The sequence below is a fragment of the Saimiri boliviensis genome, chromosome 19 (assembly GCF_048565385.1).
Source record: "Saimiri boliviensis isolate mSaiBol1 chromosome 19, mSaiBol1.pri, whole genome shotgun sequence".
NCBI classification, from domain to species: Eukaryota; Metazoa; Chordata; class Mammalia; order Primates; family Cebidae; genus Saimiri; species Saimiri boliviensis.
In genome coordinates this window covers 9,619,513-9,637,127 of record NC_133467.1, presented here as the reverse complement: position 1 = coordinate 9,637,127, position 17,615 = coordinate 9,619,513, and the positions used below count along the sequence as shown (strand labels likewise).

Below are 17,615 nucleotides of genomic sequence, written 5' to 3'. Positions count from 1 at the left end.
AAGGAAAAAAAAAATGCATATTCTATGTTGTGTGTACTTTATTCTCTGTCTTTTCCTTGAAGTGTAAACTCTTTGAAAATGAGTTGTTCTCAGAGGAGTAAAGAGGAAAATAGTGATTACCAGAGGATGGGGAAGGTGCAGTGGTGGGGATAGTAAGAGACTGAGCAATGGGTAAAAAGCTACACAATTGATACATGTGTCAAAACATCACACTGTACTCCATAATATGTGCAATTATGGGTCATAAATAAGATAAGTCAATAAATATTTCCCCTAGGGGATTTAAAGCACCTAGTCATTCCTTTTTTTTTTTTTTTTTTTTTTTTTGAGACGGAGTTTTCGCTCTTGTTACCCAGGCTGGAGTGCAATGGCGCGATCTCGGCTCACCACAACCTCCGCCTCCTGGGCTCAGGCAATTCTCCTGCCTCAGCCTCCTAAGTAGCTGGGATTACAGGCACGCGCCACCACGCCCAGCTAGTTTTTTGTATTTTTAGTAGAGACGGGGTTTCACTATGTTGACCAGGATGGTCTCGATCTCTCGACCTCGTGAGTCATTCCCTTTTGTCTCATCCATGGTAGATGTTAGAAGAATATCTATTTTTAAGAGTCACCAATTTTTTAAGGAACGACGCTTTCCCGTCCTTGTCTTTAGTTGTAAAAGTTCTTTGTTAGGGATACGATTATAGGAAGGACATGGAACAACATTTTGGGCATCTCCCCAAAGCAGTTTTATAAAGCATCTAGAACCTTTTTTCATATCTTTTACCAGGGGCATAATATAGTTGATCTTTTAAAAAGAAAGTCCATAAATTATGTGTGATCTCAAAGTTAGTGTAAAAAATGAGGTATCTAGTTGCTGTCTTCCATCTGTTTTTCCTGGCAGGGGGTTCTGCTCTTAGACACGGTTGAGAGGTGGTAGGTGGCAGCTCTAACTGACAATAAGGAGAGAAGTGAAGATGTAATGATTGTATCCTCTGCTAAAAATCAGTTTTGCAATCATTGTGTACATAGTTTATTGATCTTTGATCTAGAAGAATCTGATGCCTAACATTTAGTGACTTAGGAAGAATATGTCATGGGATTATAAAAGTACCTCTTGCTCTAAGATAAATTTGGATCAGAAAAATCACGGTTTATGGTCTTGCTTACTATATTTTAGTAGTATCTTTAGCTACTGTTGAATTATGTATTTTTAGTAGTATCTTCAGCTTCTGTTGAATTATGTATTTGTTTGACTTAAGAATAACAAGCATGTATCCTTAGATTAGTTCATAGAAAATTGTGTGGAAAATGACTAGTAACTTTTTATGACTTGTTACCCATATTAGCTTTAAATAATTACTGGCCTTAGGGTAAACATTAGACTATTTCATCCACGTAGATTTCTTTTTTTGTTGTGTCTGTATACTTGATTTGTTATTGTTATTACCCTTTTCCTCATATTCTTAGTAAGGAACTTTTGTAAGACAGAAATAAAATGATTAATTCATATATGTAAGCCTCTTTAAACATACCTTACATTGGAAAAGCACCCTTCAAAGAAGTTTTGCCCAGTTATATCTTCCTCAGGGGATTTACTAAGTTCATCAAATCTGCAGTCTGTCCTGTGTGTAGCATCTCTTATTTCCCACAAGAATGTAAACTAGCCATTGGCTTTGAAAAGAAATAAAAGTTTTACTGTAAGGAATTATATTGGCTTGCTTTATTATTTTTTAAAAATATTTTTGGATAAAAGGGGAAGCCAGAGGCTTGGCTATAAACATTACATTGGAGTTTCTGAATTTTGTGGAATTAATTATTAACATACGCTTTTTATTTCACTTGACCCTTCAGGATTTCATAAGCAAGTTCTTATTTAAGTGATACAGAGGAACTCCTTTAAACTCCTAGTGCCAATGAACAGCCATGCTGATGTTTGAGAATACAATAGAGTCTCTGAAACTGAACATTAAAACAAAAAGTAAACAACATTGTAGCATTGTTATTTTGAAAACTGTTAGGTAGCATTCTGCTTTAATAATGGAAATAATATTTTCTGTTCGGAGTTTTATGACACTTAATTTTATTGTTTATAACTTTTGAAATTGTTGAAAATATTGTCACCAGCTTTCCCAACTAGTTTGAGAATTTAATGTAAGCAGTTTTAGTTCCTTGAGAGAAAATTGTTCTACCTTTAAATTATTGTTTGTAGGTTATCTCACTTTTAATTTACAGGAAAAAAATTCTGCAGGCTTATTTTGCTTCTCACTGTTGCCCAAACTGGTTCTCTCCTGAAGTTGTGTTCTACATATAGAGGTAACACATAGTTTTCAGTAAACATAGTATTAAGTTTCATGTAACGGTGTCGAAGATAAATCACTGTGTAGATAGCAGAGGTGATGATGAGAGGTACCATATATAACTGACATGCTTACCAATATGGTCTGACTCTTCTGATCCCTCCATAGTACTCTCTGTATGTGAAATCACCTCAGCATTGAAACCTGTGGTTTGACTTGTTTCTCTGGTGATTTTCTCTTTTTTCTGAGAATTTTAATGTTCTTTAGCTTTACTTTGAAGGTGACCGTGCTGAGAGAACTTCTGAAATATGAATTCCAAATACCAGAATCAACTCAAAGGACTTTATAACTAAATCTTTTTAATTATTACTTTTTATGCTAGAGAGATAACTTAGGAGTGGCATATAGGTGTAAATGTATATTCTTGTGAAATTGTGCAATTAATATTAGTGTTCCAAAGACATTTTTATCATATATGCTCATTCTTCTATATTTTTCTTTCTTAATTTTCTTTTACCAGCTAATAATGCAGTGGATTTTACAACAGTGAAATTCTTGCTTCAGGATTCTAGAAGTTTGTTACATGCTTTCAGTACAAGGTCAAATTATGATGGTGTTCTTCCACAGGCCTTTGCTCAAGTAAACAAACTGCTTCAGACATTTGCAGAGGTAAGACGCCTTTGGAATGCCAGTTAGAGTAGCTAATTATATATGTTTTGAAAATGTGTTTAACAGACAACAGTAGGTAAAGGATAATTTAATTCTAACTTATTCTAACGTACTAAAGGCATTAAGTAAATGAATAGAGTAAGCAATTCTTAGAAGTTACAAAATACACATCCTTTTATGGAAGCAGTGTCACAGCAGCTGTTGGTATTTTATATTATTTTCTTTTATGGATGGAAGAAAGCTATGCATTGCTGTTTGACTGTTCGTTTACAGTGCCCTAGGCCAGTAGGTCTCACATACATCAGAAATACTTAGGAAATTGTTTTAAACATACAGATGCCAAGACTTGCTCAAACCCTACTGAATCTATTTTTTGATAGTGGTACTTGGGAGTGTTGTTCTTGTTTTACTTTTTATTTTGAAATAATTTCAAACTAGGCCGGGCACAGTGGCTCAAGCCTGTAATTCCAGCACTTTGGGAGGCCGAGGCGGGTGGATCACGAGGTCAAGAGATCGAGACCATCCTGGTCAACATGGTGAAACCTAAAAGCTGGGCGTGGTGGCACGTGCATGTAATCCCAGCTACTCAGGAGGCTGAGGCAGCGAAATTGCCTGAACCCAGGAGGCGGAGGTTGCGGTGAGCCGAGATCGCACCATGGCACTCTAGCCTGGGTAGCAAGAGCAAAACTCCGTCTCAAAAAAAAAAAATTTTCAAACTTATAAAAAAGTCACAAGAGCAGTACAAAGAATTCCCATATGTATTCTTAACCCTGATTCTCCAAATGTTAATGTCGTCAGGCATTAGATATTCATAAGGAGCATGCAACCCAGATCCCTTACATGCTCCTATGAGAATCTAATGCCACTGCTGATCTGACAAAAGGCGGGACTCAGACAATAACGTGAGTGATGGGGAGCAACTGTAAATACAGAGTTTCGCTCTGTGACCCAGGCGGGAGTGCTGCAACATCTACACCCTGGGTTCAAGTGATTCTGCCTCAGCTTCCCGCGTAGCAGGGACTGCAGATGTGCACCACCACGCCTGGCTAATTTTTGTATTTTTAATAGAGATGGGGTTTTGCCAGGTTGGCCAGATAGCTCTTGAACTCCTGACCTCAGGTGATCCACCTGCCTCAGTCTCCCATCATCCCAGATGGGACAGTCTAGTTGCAGGAAAACAAGGTCAGGACTCTCACTGATTCTGCATTATGGTGCATTGTATAATTATTTCTTTTGTTTTCTTTCTTCTTTGAGACTGAGTTTCTCTCTTGTTGCCCAGGCTAGAGTGCAATGGCACAATCCTAGCTCACCGTAACCTCTGCCTCCCAGGTTCAAGCGATTCTCCTGCCTCAGCCTCCCAAATAGCTGGGATTATGGTGCGTGCCACCCCACCTGGCTAATTTTTGTATTTTTAGTAGAGGTAGGGTTTCACCTTGTGGGCCACACTGGTCTTGAACTCCTGCCCTCATGTGATCCACCCACCTCGACCTCCCAAAGTGCTGGGATTACAGTCATGAGCCACCATGCCTGGGCAAATATTTCATTATATATTACAATGTAATAATAATAGAAATAAAGTGCACAATAAGTGTAATATGCTTGAATCATCCTGAAAGCATCCCCCAACTCACTGGTCCATGGAAAAATTGTCTTCCACGAAACCAGTCCCAGTTGCCAAGAAGGTTGGGGACTGATGCTCTAAAATATACTTTTAACAGGAGCGGTTTTATAGACTGCATTAGATTTAATATATGTCTTATATATTTGGTCATGTCTCAGTAACTTGAGCAACAAACAGATTACCTCCAAAGACAGGGCATCTCCTAGTAACTGTAAAAACTACCTAATCTTTATAAAGTGTAGAAAATCAGGAAAAGAGGAATATTTATTATTTGATTGCTTCTGAGAAACTGAAATGGAGGTAAACTAACTTGATCATTGTCCAGATTCTTTTTTTGGAGACTGGGTCTTTCTTGGTAGCTCAGGCTGGAGTGCAGTAGTATGATCATAGCTCTCTGTGACCTTGACCTCTTTGTGTCAAATGATCCTCCAGCCTCAGCCTTCTGAATAGCTGGAACCACAGGCATGTACCACTGTGTCGAGCTAATTTTTAAATATTTTGTAGAGACCAAGTCTCACTTTGTTGCCCAGGTTGGTCTTGTATTCCTGGCCTCAAGCAATCCTCTTGCCTCAGCCTAGCAAAGTGGTAGTATTATAGGCATGAACCATCATGCCCTGCCTTCTGCAGATTTTCATATAAGGTGGGGGGGGGGGGGTGGGAATAGGAAAAGGGTATGTACATTTTTATTTTATGGGCCTTCTAACCACTAAAAAAAATAAGACTTGCTTTTTATTAAGATGATAGAGTAATTAAAATCAATCTTGTTAATAAGCTTTAGACTTATGTGCCTCAGGATCCTGAGTTGTGGTGTTTTTAACTTCTAGTTAATTAAACAATCTGGACCTTAATTCTCTCTTTTGTAAAATGAGCATAATAATAATGCTGGCCTTAGAATTGTCATGTGAATTAACAAGTTAATGTCTGTGGAGACCTTAATGCCTAGCATGTAGTAAGTGCTGTATAATGTTTGAGGAAGAAATCCACTTGTGTAGTATATATACTACTACTTAAGAGCTGAAGAAAAGAGGCATTAGGTAAGTGCTGGGCTGTATTTTAAATATATTTGGTGATAAAAAATTATCTCAGGATAAAATGTCTTTTCATTTATGTCTGTTTAAGTTCAGAATTTAATGTAGACAGGCAAAAATAAGAAGAATTATCTTTTAAATTTGTCTTCTTGCCCCAGAAGATAAAGAAGGGTAACATTTACTTTTACTAATGGAGAGAGATCATAACCTCAGTCTAGTCAGATTGCTGAAGGTCAAATCCTGCTCATGCCTCCTATCATCTGTGTGAACTCGGCTGAGTTAACTAACCTTTCTATGCCTCACTTGCCTTGATTATAAAATACGGATCATCATAATATCTGTTTCACAGGGTAGTTGTTAGGATTAAATAAGCTAATTAATATAAAATTCTGAGAAAGTACCTAACAAAAGCTCAATACATATTAACTGTTACTACTGATAATATTGGAAATTTTATTTTTAAAAAATTTAATAAGCATGAAATTAGCAATTCATGAAGCTAAGCTTTGAAATCATCGTTTGATCGCAGGAAATGTAAGCCTAAAGAAACAGAGTAATTTTATTTAAGTTTACAAAGCATATTTATAATACAGCCAAGACCAAAAAAACTAAGTTTTTAAACTTATAGTTAAATATTTTGTCCATTCTATCAGATACTTTTCCTTTAAATGTTAATATTTTTTTCCTCCATGTGATACTTTTTAAAAAAATCACTGGAATCAATAGTATATCTCTTTTACTGCGCTCTGAAATATGCTTACATTTTTTCTATTCTTAAATACTGTACTTTCTATTTACTGCACTGTCCTTCCATCAACTACCAAACTTCTTAAAAGACCAATTTATGGCCAGGCATGGTGGCTTATACTTGTAATCCTAGCACTTTAGAAGGCCAAGGCAGGTGGATTGGTTGAACCCAGGAGTTTGAGACCAACCTGGGCAACATGGCAGAACTCTCTCTGTACAAAAAATATCAAAAATTAGCTGGGCCTGATGGCTTGCATCTCTGGTCCCAGCTACTGGGGAGTGCTGAGTTGGAAGGATCACTTTAGCCCTAGTGGCAGAGGTTGCAGTGAGCAACCTGGGTGACAGAGTGAGACCCTGTTTACAAAAAAAAAAAGTAATTTCTAACCATTGTTTTCATTTTGCACTTCTTTTGTTGTTTTATTTTGTCTGTTTTTTTCAACCAACTGAACAAGGGTAGAATACAAAGTGTGAGAGCACTCACTTACCCTTTAATCCTTTACAAGTAGAATTTTATCTTTATACTCCACTGAAAGAAACCATAAGTTACCATTGCTTTCTGATTATCACTCTTTCTCATTCTTCTACTTCTTAGCCCTTCTTCAGCACTTGGTGGTGTCTTTGCTTTCTTTCCTGAAACCTGACTCCCTTGACTTCTATTGTTATTGCATACTGATTCTTCCCCTCTTATTTTTGCTAGTTCCTACTTTTCCCCCATCAGTTTACCTGTTTCATCTCCTAAGGCTTATGTCCATGAGAATGATTCTCAGCTGTATTTTTAAGCTGCAGATCGATGTATCCAGTTATTTGCTAGCTGTCTTTACCTGGATAACTGTTTATACCTCAAACTCAACATATACCTAAAAAACAAACTTATATTCTGTTCATCCAAAGAGGATTCTTATTTGCAAGCAGCCTCTTTTTTTTTAAATTATACTTTAAGTTCTGTGGTACATGGGCAGAACGTGCAGGTTTGTTACATAGGTATACAAGTCTCTCTTCTTAGCTTTACAACAAGAAACCATAAAATTTGGAAACATAGACAAATACGCACTACAGTTTATTGCTACTACACTATAATATGTAATATGTTCAGAGTATTGTCTCTCATCAGCAATGCATAAGTTAATGTGCTGTTTAAAATTGCAGTGATTGTGGCACATCAAATAGCATTTCCATCAATTCCTGTATATGTATGTGAGATGTGTTGCTTCAAAGTATTTGTCTGTTTGACTTTTACTAAGTAAAACTGTATACATTCCTCTGGGGAAGTAATCAAGAAGGTTCAACCTATTTAGAAACACACACACACGCGCGCGCGCGCGCTCTTTCTCTCTCTTGCTCTCTCTCTCTCTGTCTCTCTTCTAGATTTATGACCACCCTAAGTTCCTATCATTTGTATCATTCTTCTAACACATCTAGGTTAAAGAATGTCTTAGGGTCTCCCTCACTCCCTGGATCTAGTCTTTGACCAAGTTTTTATATGTCTTACATGCATTTTATTTTTCTTTTCATTCTGCTGCCTTTTTATAGCTAATCCATGTTCTCAGGACTCTCCTCTTGGATTATTTGAGTAACCTTCTAACTAGTCTTCTTGCCTTTGCTTTCTTCTGTTTTCATTTATCTTAGAGTACACTTCTGAGTATATTACTGCCTAAGCAGTATTATTAAATAGACATTAGCGTGTTAGCTAAACAAGTCATTATAAGTAGATTGGAAATACTGTTTGATTTCAATGGAAAAGGAAAATATCTTTTCTAACTCTGATTCTTTTCTGGGAATATTATGTACATAATAAAGGAAAAAGAATTGCCACCACTTCTCAGAAAGCTAGAACATTTGTAAGTACAGTGTGTCAGTCCCTTTTTCTCATCTACGAATGAAGAACTAGCTGCATTTTATGTAATTCTTATTTCCCCAGGTCAAGACAAAACTTAAGCCAAATTCTTCAGAAAACACAGTGACTAAAAAGCAGGAAGGCACTTCACTGATGAAGTCTCATAATCAAGAAATCATGGTTTTCTCAGGTTCTCATCTTCCCCAACCCAACAGGCATCAAGAAATCTGGTCTATCCTAGAGAATGTTTGGATTACAATATATCAGAACAGGTACTAAATTTGGGGGGATTATTTAAAAAATTGACATTATAATTGTAGTTATGGGGTACAATTTGATGTACAGTTTGACATTTCAGTAGATACATGTTTTGCATAATGATCAGGCTAGTGAACATGATGAATATCTCATGATAAATGCATGAAGTACTCATCACCGCATGCATTTATCATGATCTGCTTTGTGATAAGAACATTCAGGCCAGATGTGGTGGCTCATGCCTACAATCCCAGCACTTTGGGAGGTGGAGGTCAGTGAATCATTTGAGGTCAGAAGTTTGAAACCAGCCTGGCTGACATGGTGAAACCCCATCTCTACTAAAAAATAAAATACAAAAATTAGCTGGGCATGGTGGTGGTGTGTGCCTGTGTTCCCAGCTACTTGGGAGGCTGAGACAGGAGAATTGCCTGAATCTGGGAGGTGGAGGTTGTAGTGAGCTGAGTTTACTACTGCACTCCAGCCTATACGACAAAGCAAGATTCCATTGCGCGCACACACACACACACACACACACACAAACACACACACAAAAAGAACATTCAAAAGCCTGTCTTCTTGCTTTTGTAATGTATAATACTTTACCTGGAGCCATAGTCAGCCTGCTATGCAATAGAACACCAGAAGTTTATTCCTCCTATCTCACCATAACTTTGTACCTGTTGACCAACCTCTTCTCATTCTCCTCTCTCCATTCTCTAGTGACCACTGTTCTCTCTGCCTTTATGAGTTCAGTGTTTTTTTGTGTTGGTTTTTGATTCCACATATGAGTGCCCTCATCCTTTTACCTGAACTATGTAAATCTACATAAAAATTATAATGGATGTTTTTGGAATGATAGTATCTGGTGTATAGTGTTTTGACTTACTGATGGCTTTCCTGGAAGATGTTGTTTCCTGTTTTTCCTCTCAGTGTCCTCCTGCCTCCCCAGCCACTCTCTCATACCTCCACACACACAATTTGTTTATATACTGTGAAAAAGTTGAAGCAAGAACCTTGTATGTTAGTAATGCTTATCTCTGGTTGGTAGACTATGAGTATTACATATTCTCTTTTTAGATTTTCTTTTTAGGTTTTAAACATAGAAAAATTTTTTAACGTAAATGTTTTTAAATAAATTTGGTTTTATCTAAAAAATAACAAATGCACACATACAAATACCTAGAATAGGCAAAGCTGTAGAGACAGAAAGCAGACTGATGCTTGCAGGGGTTTGGCGGGACAAGAGGAGAATTCTGGGGAGAAACCACTCAATGGACTCACAGTTTCCTTTTGGGGTAATGAAATGTTCTGTAACTAGATAGCGCTGATAGTTACACAGCATTGTGCATGTACTAAATGCCACTGAATTACTTGCTTCAGAATGTTCAAAGTGGTGAATTTTATGTTAGGTATGTTTTACCACAATTATAAAAGGAATACTTTGGAAAGTGTAAAGGAGAGGAGGAAATTCTTTGAGTGCTACTTCCTAAAGTCTACCCTAGTTAACGTAAATTTATTAAGCACACTCAGCCTTGTTTTTTAGGCGTATTGTTAATTTCCTACAGCTGCTGTAACAAAGTACCACAAACTAGCTGGCTCAAAACAACAGAAATGTATTCACTTACAGACCTGGAGGCCAGGCATTTGAAATCCAGGTGTCTGCACATTTGGTTCTTCTGGAGTTTCTGAGGGGGAGGATCTGTTTCCTGTCTTTCTCCTTTCCTATAGTAGTTGCCAGCAGTCCTTGCCTTGTAGATGTTATCACTCATCTCTGTCTTTTTCTTCACATAGAACAGGGCCCTGTCTAATCTAGCATGACTTCCTTTTAACTTAACTAATTACATTACAATGACCCTGTTTGAAATAAGGTAACATTCTGAGGTTCTGGGTGAATATATGAATTATGGGGGCATACTATTCAAACCAAGCACAACATGTTTTGAATTTTTATATAGTTGTTGTTATGTTATAAATTTTTTCTACTTTTATTTTTCTATTTCATGGTGGTATAAGGATTATTTTAATAGCTTGGTGTTTTTTTGTTGTGTGCATGTATTTATTTGCTTTGTTTTGAGACAGGGTCTCACTTTGTTGCTCAGGCTGGAATGCAGTGGCACAATGACAGCTCACTGAAGCCTTGACCTCCTGGGCTCAAGTGATTTTCCCACCTTAGCCTCCCAACTAGCTAGGACTACAGGCAGTGCCAACACGCCTGACTAATTTTTAAATTTGTTGTAGAGACAGGCTCTAACCATGTTGCCCAGGCTACTCTCAAACTCCTGGCCTCAAGTGATCCTCCCTCCTTGGCCTTTAAAGTGTTGAGATTACATGGGTGAGCCATCATGCCCAACCTAGTTTGGTATGTTATTAAGTGGTCAACTTACTTGTTATTTAACACTGTTTATATTGTTACACATTTAGGGTGTTACTAATTGTTGCCTGATTGTGAATAACTATTATTAACTTACGATAGATTTCTTTCTCTTTCTTTTTTCTTTTCTTTTTTTGAGATGGAGTCTCGGCCGGGCGTGGTGGCTCAAGCCTGTAATCCCAGCACTTTGGGAGGCCGAGGCGGGTGGATCACGAGGTCGAGAGATCGAGACCATCCTGGTCAACATGGTGAAACCCCGTCTCTAATAAAAATACAAAAAATTAGCTGGGCATGGTGGCACGTGCCTGTAATCCCAGCTACTCGGGAGGCTGAGGCAGGAGAATTGCTGGAACCCAGGAGGCGGAGGTTGCGGTGAGCCGAGATCGCGCCATTGCACTCTAGCCTGGGTAACAAGAGCAAAACTCAATCTCAAAAAAAAAAAAAAAAAAAAGAGATGGAGTCTCGCTCTGTTGCCCAGGCTGGAGGACAGTGGCATGATCTCAGCTCACTGCAACCTCTGCCTGCAGGGTTCAAGAAACTCTCCTTCCTCAGTCTCCTGAGTAGGTGGGACTATAGGTACGCACTACCATGCCTGGCTAATCTTTTGTATTTTTAGTAGAGATGGTGTTTCACCATATTGACCAGGATGGTCTTGAACTCCTCACCTTGTGATCCACCCACCTTGGCCTCCCAAAGTGCTAGGATTACAAGCGTAAGCCACGACGCTTGGCCTTTATGAGAGATTTCGACAAGTGGAATTACAAGGATAAACTTCCAGTTTCAACAGAAATAATCTGATCTCTTATTTTTTTCTTCATCCTTTGTACTGACTTGAATTGCAGATCGGTAGTATTACTTTTCCTCTTTCTCTTACGGTCTCTTAGAATGAAACAATATTCACACAGTGTTTATAGTATTAATTTAGATTAGACCTGTATGGTGTCTGACCTAGATCCTTTACATGAATATTAGCCCATATTTCACTTTTATTTCTAATTTAAATAGATCAGCATTCTGAGATATTAATAATAAATACTACTTTATTTTATACATTTGCAACAGAAATACTTGAATCATGTTAAATATGTATGTACACCTATGAGTATCTTTTGTTTTTCTCTATTTTAGCACGGATGTATTTCAAAGATTGGGCTCAAATTCAGCTCTGACTACTTTAAATATAGCATCATTTGAGGAAGCATTTATATATCTTCAAAAGTTAATGGCAGCTGTGAAGGATATTCTTGAAGGAATTCAAAGGTAAACACTATTAATTTAAAAGTGTTATTTACTTACTACTTTTCTCTTTCTCCTGGGCTTATCAACTTTTTCAGAGTTGCTTAGAGTCGCCTACAGATTTCATAAACTAATGGCTTTTAGATTCAACTCTTTCTTTCTCTCCTACAATAATCCCTGTTTCTAATTGAGACCACAAGAGTGTTTCCACCTTTTCCCTTTCTTAAAAAAAAAATACCAGATTGTAAACTTCATGAACTTTTTCATTACTGTGTAACTAACTATAACTCCTTAGAATAGTGCCTGTCATGTAATGGGCACTCCATAATTCTTATGGAATAAATATATGGTAAGATAATTATCACTGCTCTTTAAAACAAATATATTAATATTTTTAACATGATTTTTTTCTTCCAGTATAGTTTTACAGAACTGTAAACTGAAATAAGTTTGAAAAGCAATGTAGTTGCCAGGTGCAGTGGCTCATGCCTGTAATCCCAGCACTTTGGGAGGCTGAGGTGGACAGATCACCTGAGGTCAGGAGTTTAAGTACAGTCTGGCCAACATGGTGAAACCCTGTCTTTACTAAAAATACAAAAAAATTAGCAGGTGCCTGTAATCCCAGCTACTCAGAAGGCTGAGGCAGGAGAATCGCTTGACCCCGGGAGGTAGAGGTTTCCATGAACCAAGACTGCACCATGTACTCCAGCCTGGGCAACAAGAGTGAAACTCCATCTCAAAAAAAAAAAAAAAAAAAAACATAGTCTTATGGTTTGAAATTTAATTTGTGATGCATATGGAAAATACAGTGCCAGAAAGCTATAGAATAGACCATGGCAATTTATAGCATGAAATAGCTTTCTTTTGTGGCACTGAAGGAGGATACCTCTAACCTTTGCAATTTTATTGGCATGTACCAAAATTGTTTGACCTGAATTAGATACGCAAGTTGATAACACACAAGTTGGACGCCCACTCAGAAACCAATTACAAAGACGGTAATTATAAAGACCACAGATGGATAAATCTACAATGAAGGGAAGAAAACAACCAAAAAGGCTAAGAATACCCAAGATCAGAATGCCTCTCCCTCAGCAGGGGATCACAGTTCCTAGCCAGCAACGAAACAAGGCCTGATGGAGAACGAGTGTGTTCCAATTACAGAAGCAGGCTTCAAAATGTGAATTAATAAGAAACTTCTGTGAATTAAAAGAACTTGTTCGAACCCAATCCAAAGAAACTAAGAACTTTGAAAAAAGGTTTGACGAAATGTTAACAAGAATACACAATTTAGAGAGGAAAATAAGTGAATTGATGGAGCTGAAAAACAGAATACAAGAACTACGTGAAGTATGCACGAGTTTTAACAGCCGAATTGATCAGGCAGAAGAAAGGATATCAGAGGTCGAAGACCAACTCAATGAAATAAAACAAGAAGACAAGATTAGAGAAAAAAGGATAATAAGGAACGAGCAAGGTCTCCAAGAAATATGGGACTATGTGAAAAGACCTAATCTACGCTTGATAGGTGTACCTGAATGTGATGAAGAGAATGAATCCAAGCTGGAAAATACGCTTCAGGATAGTCTTCAGGAAAATTTTCCCAACCTAGTAAGGGAGGATAATATTCAACTCCAGGTAATACAGAGAACACCACAGAGATATTCCTCAAGAAGAGCAACTCAAGGCACATAATCGTCAGATTCACCAGGGTTGAAATGAAGGAGAAAATACTAAGGGCAGCCAGAGAGAAAGGTCAGGTTACACACAAAGGGAAGCCTATCAGACTTACAGCAGATCTCTCAGCAGAAACCCTACAAGCAAGAAGAGAGTGGGGACCAATATTCAACATCCTTAAAGAAAAGAACTTTCAACCAAGAATTTCACATCCAGCCAAACTAAGCTTCATAAGTGATGGAAAAATAAAGTTTTTTGTGAACAAGCAAGCACTCAGAGATTTCATCACCACCAGGCCTGCTTTACAAGAGCTTCTGAAAGAACCACTACACATAGAAAGGAACAAACAGTATCAGCCTTTCTAAAAAATACCAAAAAGTAAAGAGCATCAATATAATGAAGAATTTACATCAACTAATGGGCAAAACAGCCAGCTAATATTAAATGGCAGTATTAAACTCACATATATCATTATTAATTCTAAATTTAAATTGACTAAATCCCCCAATCCAAACATAGACAGGCAATTTGGATAAAAAACTAAAACCCATCAGTATGCTGCATCCAGACCCATCTCACATTCCAGGATACACAAAGACTCAAAACAAGGGATGGAGAAAGATTTACCAACCAAACAGAGAGCTAAAATAAATAAATAAAAAGCAGAAGTTACAATTTTTGCCTCTGATAAAATAGTCGTTAAAGCAACAAAGATCAAAAGAAGCAAAGAAGGACATTATATAACGATAAAAGGATCAACGCAACAACAAGAAGAGCTAAAGATCCTAAATATATACGCACCCAATACAGGAATACCCAGACATACAAGACTAATAAAGAGACTTAGACTCCCACACAATAATAGTGGGAGACTTCAACATTAATATTAGATGGATCAATGAGACAGATAATTAAGAACGATATCCAGGACTTGAACTCAGATCTGGAACAAGTAAGCGTAATTAACATTTATAGAACTCCACTTTAAATACACAAAATATACACTCTTATCAGTACCACATCATATCAACTTAGAAGCTTAAGTGAAATGTCGGTTGGCTCCTTGTTTGTTATTCTCTTCCCTCATTTTCTTTCGTGTCTCCATTATTAAGGACAATTATAGGCATACCCATATTTAGACTGCATTCTAGCCCGGGTAGTAAAGCAATATCCCCATTCTCTCTCCCTCTTCCTCTTTCTCTTTCTTCCTCTTCTTCATTCTTTTTCTTATTCTTTTTTTCTTTCTCAAAAAAAAAAAAGTTGATAAAAAAAATACTGTTCTTTTTAAATTAAAACAAAAAACTGAATTGATTTTGCTATGGTCAAGTTTAAGAAACTTGAATTTTCAAGTTTTTTTTTTTTTTCATTTCTTTTTAATGATTTTTGGAAACTTCTTTGAATCTCATTGTTAATATATAATCACAGTTGGCCTAAATAATTCTTAGAATAAAAAGTTATCGGCCGGGCGCGGTGGCTCAAGCCTGTAATCCCAGCACTTTGGGAGGCCGAGGCGGGTGGATCACGAGGTCGAGAAATCGAGACCAACCTGGTCAACATGGTGAAACCCCGTCTCTACTAAAAATACAAAAAATTAGCTGGGCATGGTGGTGCGTGCCTATAATCCCCGCTACTCAGGAGGCTGAGGCAGGAGAATTGCCTGAACCCAGGAGGCAGAGGTTGCGGTGAGCCGAGATCGCACCATTGCACTCCAGCCTGGGTAACAAGAGCGAAACTCCGTCTCAAAAAAAAAAAAAAAAAAAAAAAAGTTATCTAAACCTTCTACCACTCTTAAGTTATTAGTGAATTTAAAGTATGGTAGATCCTAAGACAAGTTAAATGTTACCTCTAAATACAAATAGTTCCTTTATAATTTAAAGCCTTATTAAAATAAGAGTGGCTATATAAGGATGAACTATTCAGTTCTGTTTAGCTATGTAAAAACTGATGTTCACTGTAGATTGCATAAAAGCCATGCTTGACAGTGTCTTTTCTACAGAAAGTAAGGATATAAATCTGTATTTAATCACTCAGCAGATGTTCATTGAGCACCAGCTATACTTGGTATCATACGAGGCACTGAGGACCAAAGAGAAATAAGATATGACCTCTGACTCCAAACAGCTTGTAGGAATAATTCAATCACATTAAAACAGATCTTGCAATCAAAAGGTATTAGTACTTTAACAGGGGTATATATGCAGTGGCAGGAGGAAGGGTTGTCAAAAGATGAGGCTGTATTGAGGTTGGAGGAGAGTGTCACAGGCCATGCAACGCAGTTTCCATTTTATCTGATAGGCCAATATTTAAGACATTTGGAGCTGTTAATGAGGTCCCTTGACTGAAGTGTTTCTGGTTCAAAAAAGTCTTTGGAAATGTTGCATACTGTACCACCTTCTGGGGAAATAACTTATATTATTAACGTATTAATGGCTTTATAAACCCCTGCTGTAGAGAAATCTTTTTAATTTTAGGAAATTTAAAACATATTCATGCCTGGATCCTCCACCCCAGAGATTCTGGTGTAATTAGTATGGGGTGTGCCTGGCAATCAAGATTTAAAAAATTTCCCCAAGTAATTCATATGCGTTGGGCAGGTTGAGAACCTCTAGCCAGTATGCTTATCCAGTGCTTCTCAAAGTGTAGTCACAAGACCAACACAATCACCACATCTAACTTGGTAAAAGTGCAGATTTTCAGGCCCTCTTAGATTTATTCAGTCAGAAACTCTGGGCATGAGACCTATCAGTCTGTGTCATCTAGGTGATTCTGTTTATGCTAAGGGCTGAGCATCAGTGGTCAAAGTGATTCTTAGCCCTAGTGGCAGATTGTAATCATCTGGGAGTTTAAAAAAATAACAGTGATCAGGCCCTACATTAATCCTATTAAATCTGAATCTGAGAATGGTAAGACATGTCTACAGACTTTCCAAGTGATGTTGGGGGAAACAGGGCTAAGAAGCCATAGCATGTATTACTTACATAAGCAGTATCTAAAAGAACTAATTACTTGAATTTTAAGGCTAATACAATTTTGTTACTCTTTCCTTTTAAGGACACCTAGCACTAGGGATAAGAAAACATTGGTAGCTCTGTTACCTTTTAGCATGTGACCTGGGGTAATTTTTTTTTAGGCAAAGTCTTACTCTGTCGCCCAGGCTGGAGTGTAGTGGAGTGATCACGGCTCACTGCAGCCTCGAATTCCTGAACTCAGGCAATCTTCCCACCTCAGTATCCTGAGTAGCTGGCACTACAGCTGTGTGCCACCATGGTCAGCTAATTTTTATATTTTTTTTGTAGAGATGGGGTTTGCCATGTTGCCCAGGCTGGTGGTCTTGGACTCCTGGGCTCAAGTGATCCTCCCGTCTTAGCCTCCCAACATTCTGGGATTACAAGCATGAACCACCTTGCCTGGGTTGGGGTAAAATTTTAAAGCTAACTTGAGCATTACATTCATATTTCCCTAAAGAGATACCTTGATGATCTTGGTTAGAAGTTGATGGTCACTAAGGTCCTATCAGCAGTACATTTGCAAATCATCTCTTAGGGCAGGTATTAATGAGAGTCATGCGTTAGTACTTCAGAAATGCCTTGGAACTTACAAAGCATACTTGTTATTTTTAAGCTTAGGATGGGAAAGGAAAAGAATGGTTATTTTAGAGGATTAATGCAGATGATATCTTAGGTAGTACCAAAGAGATGCTAAAGATATGGGAAACCATTCTTAAGCCCAAGGGGCAACGGTGATGCCAGTTATTTGAGGTGAAAACCAGGAAGGAGTCTAGAAGACCCTGGAAAGGATTGGGGAACAAAGGATAAGTGTAGGTACAGGATGAGAGAACCCAAGACATTTGTGTTTAAATAGTGCTAGAGTAATCATGCTTTTTTTCTTTTCTTTC

General features: G+C 37.7%; 1 protein-coding gene across 10 annotated transcripts in view; it reads left to right on the top strand.

The window, feature by feature from the left end:
- SWT1 (SWT1 RNA endoribonuclease homolog) overlaps positions 1-17,615 on the top strand; it is a 92,004-nt gene that overhangs the window by 43,924 nt on the left and 30,465 nt on the right. For 9 of the 10 annotated variants that reach the window (XM_010336019.2, XM_074389741.1, XM_074389738.1 and 6 more), the window contains 3 exons: positions 2,800-2,948; positions 8,263-8,450; positions 11,936-12,067. In XM_010336019.2, coding sequence (XP_010334321.1) covers positions 2,800-2,948; positions 8,263-8,450; positions 11,936-12,067 — 469 coding nt within the window. The remainder of the gene's footprint in view (positions 1-2,799; positions 2,949-8,262; positions 8,451-11,935; positions 12,068-17,615) is intronic. The other variant, XR_012514999.1, reaches the window with a different exon arrangement.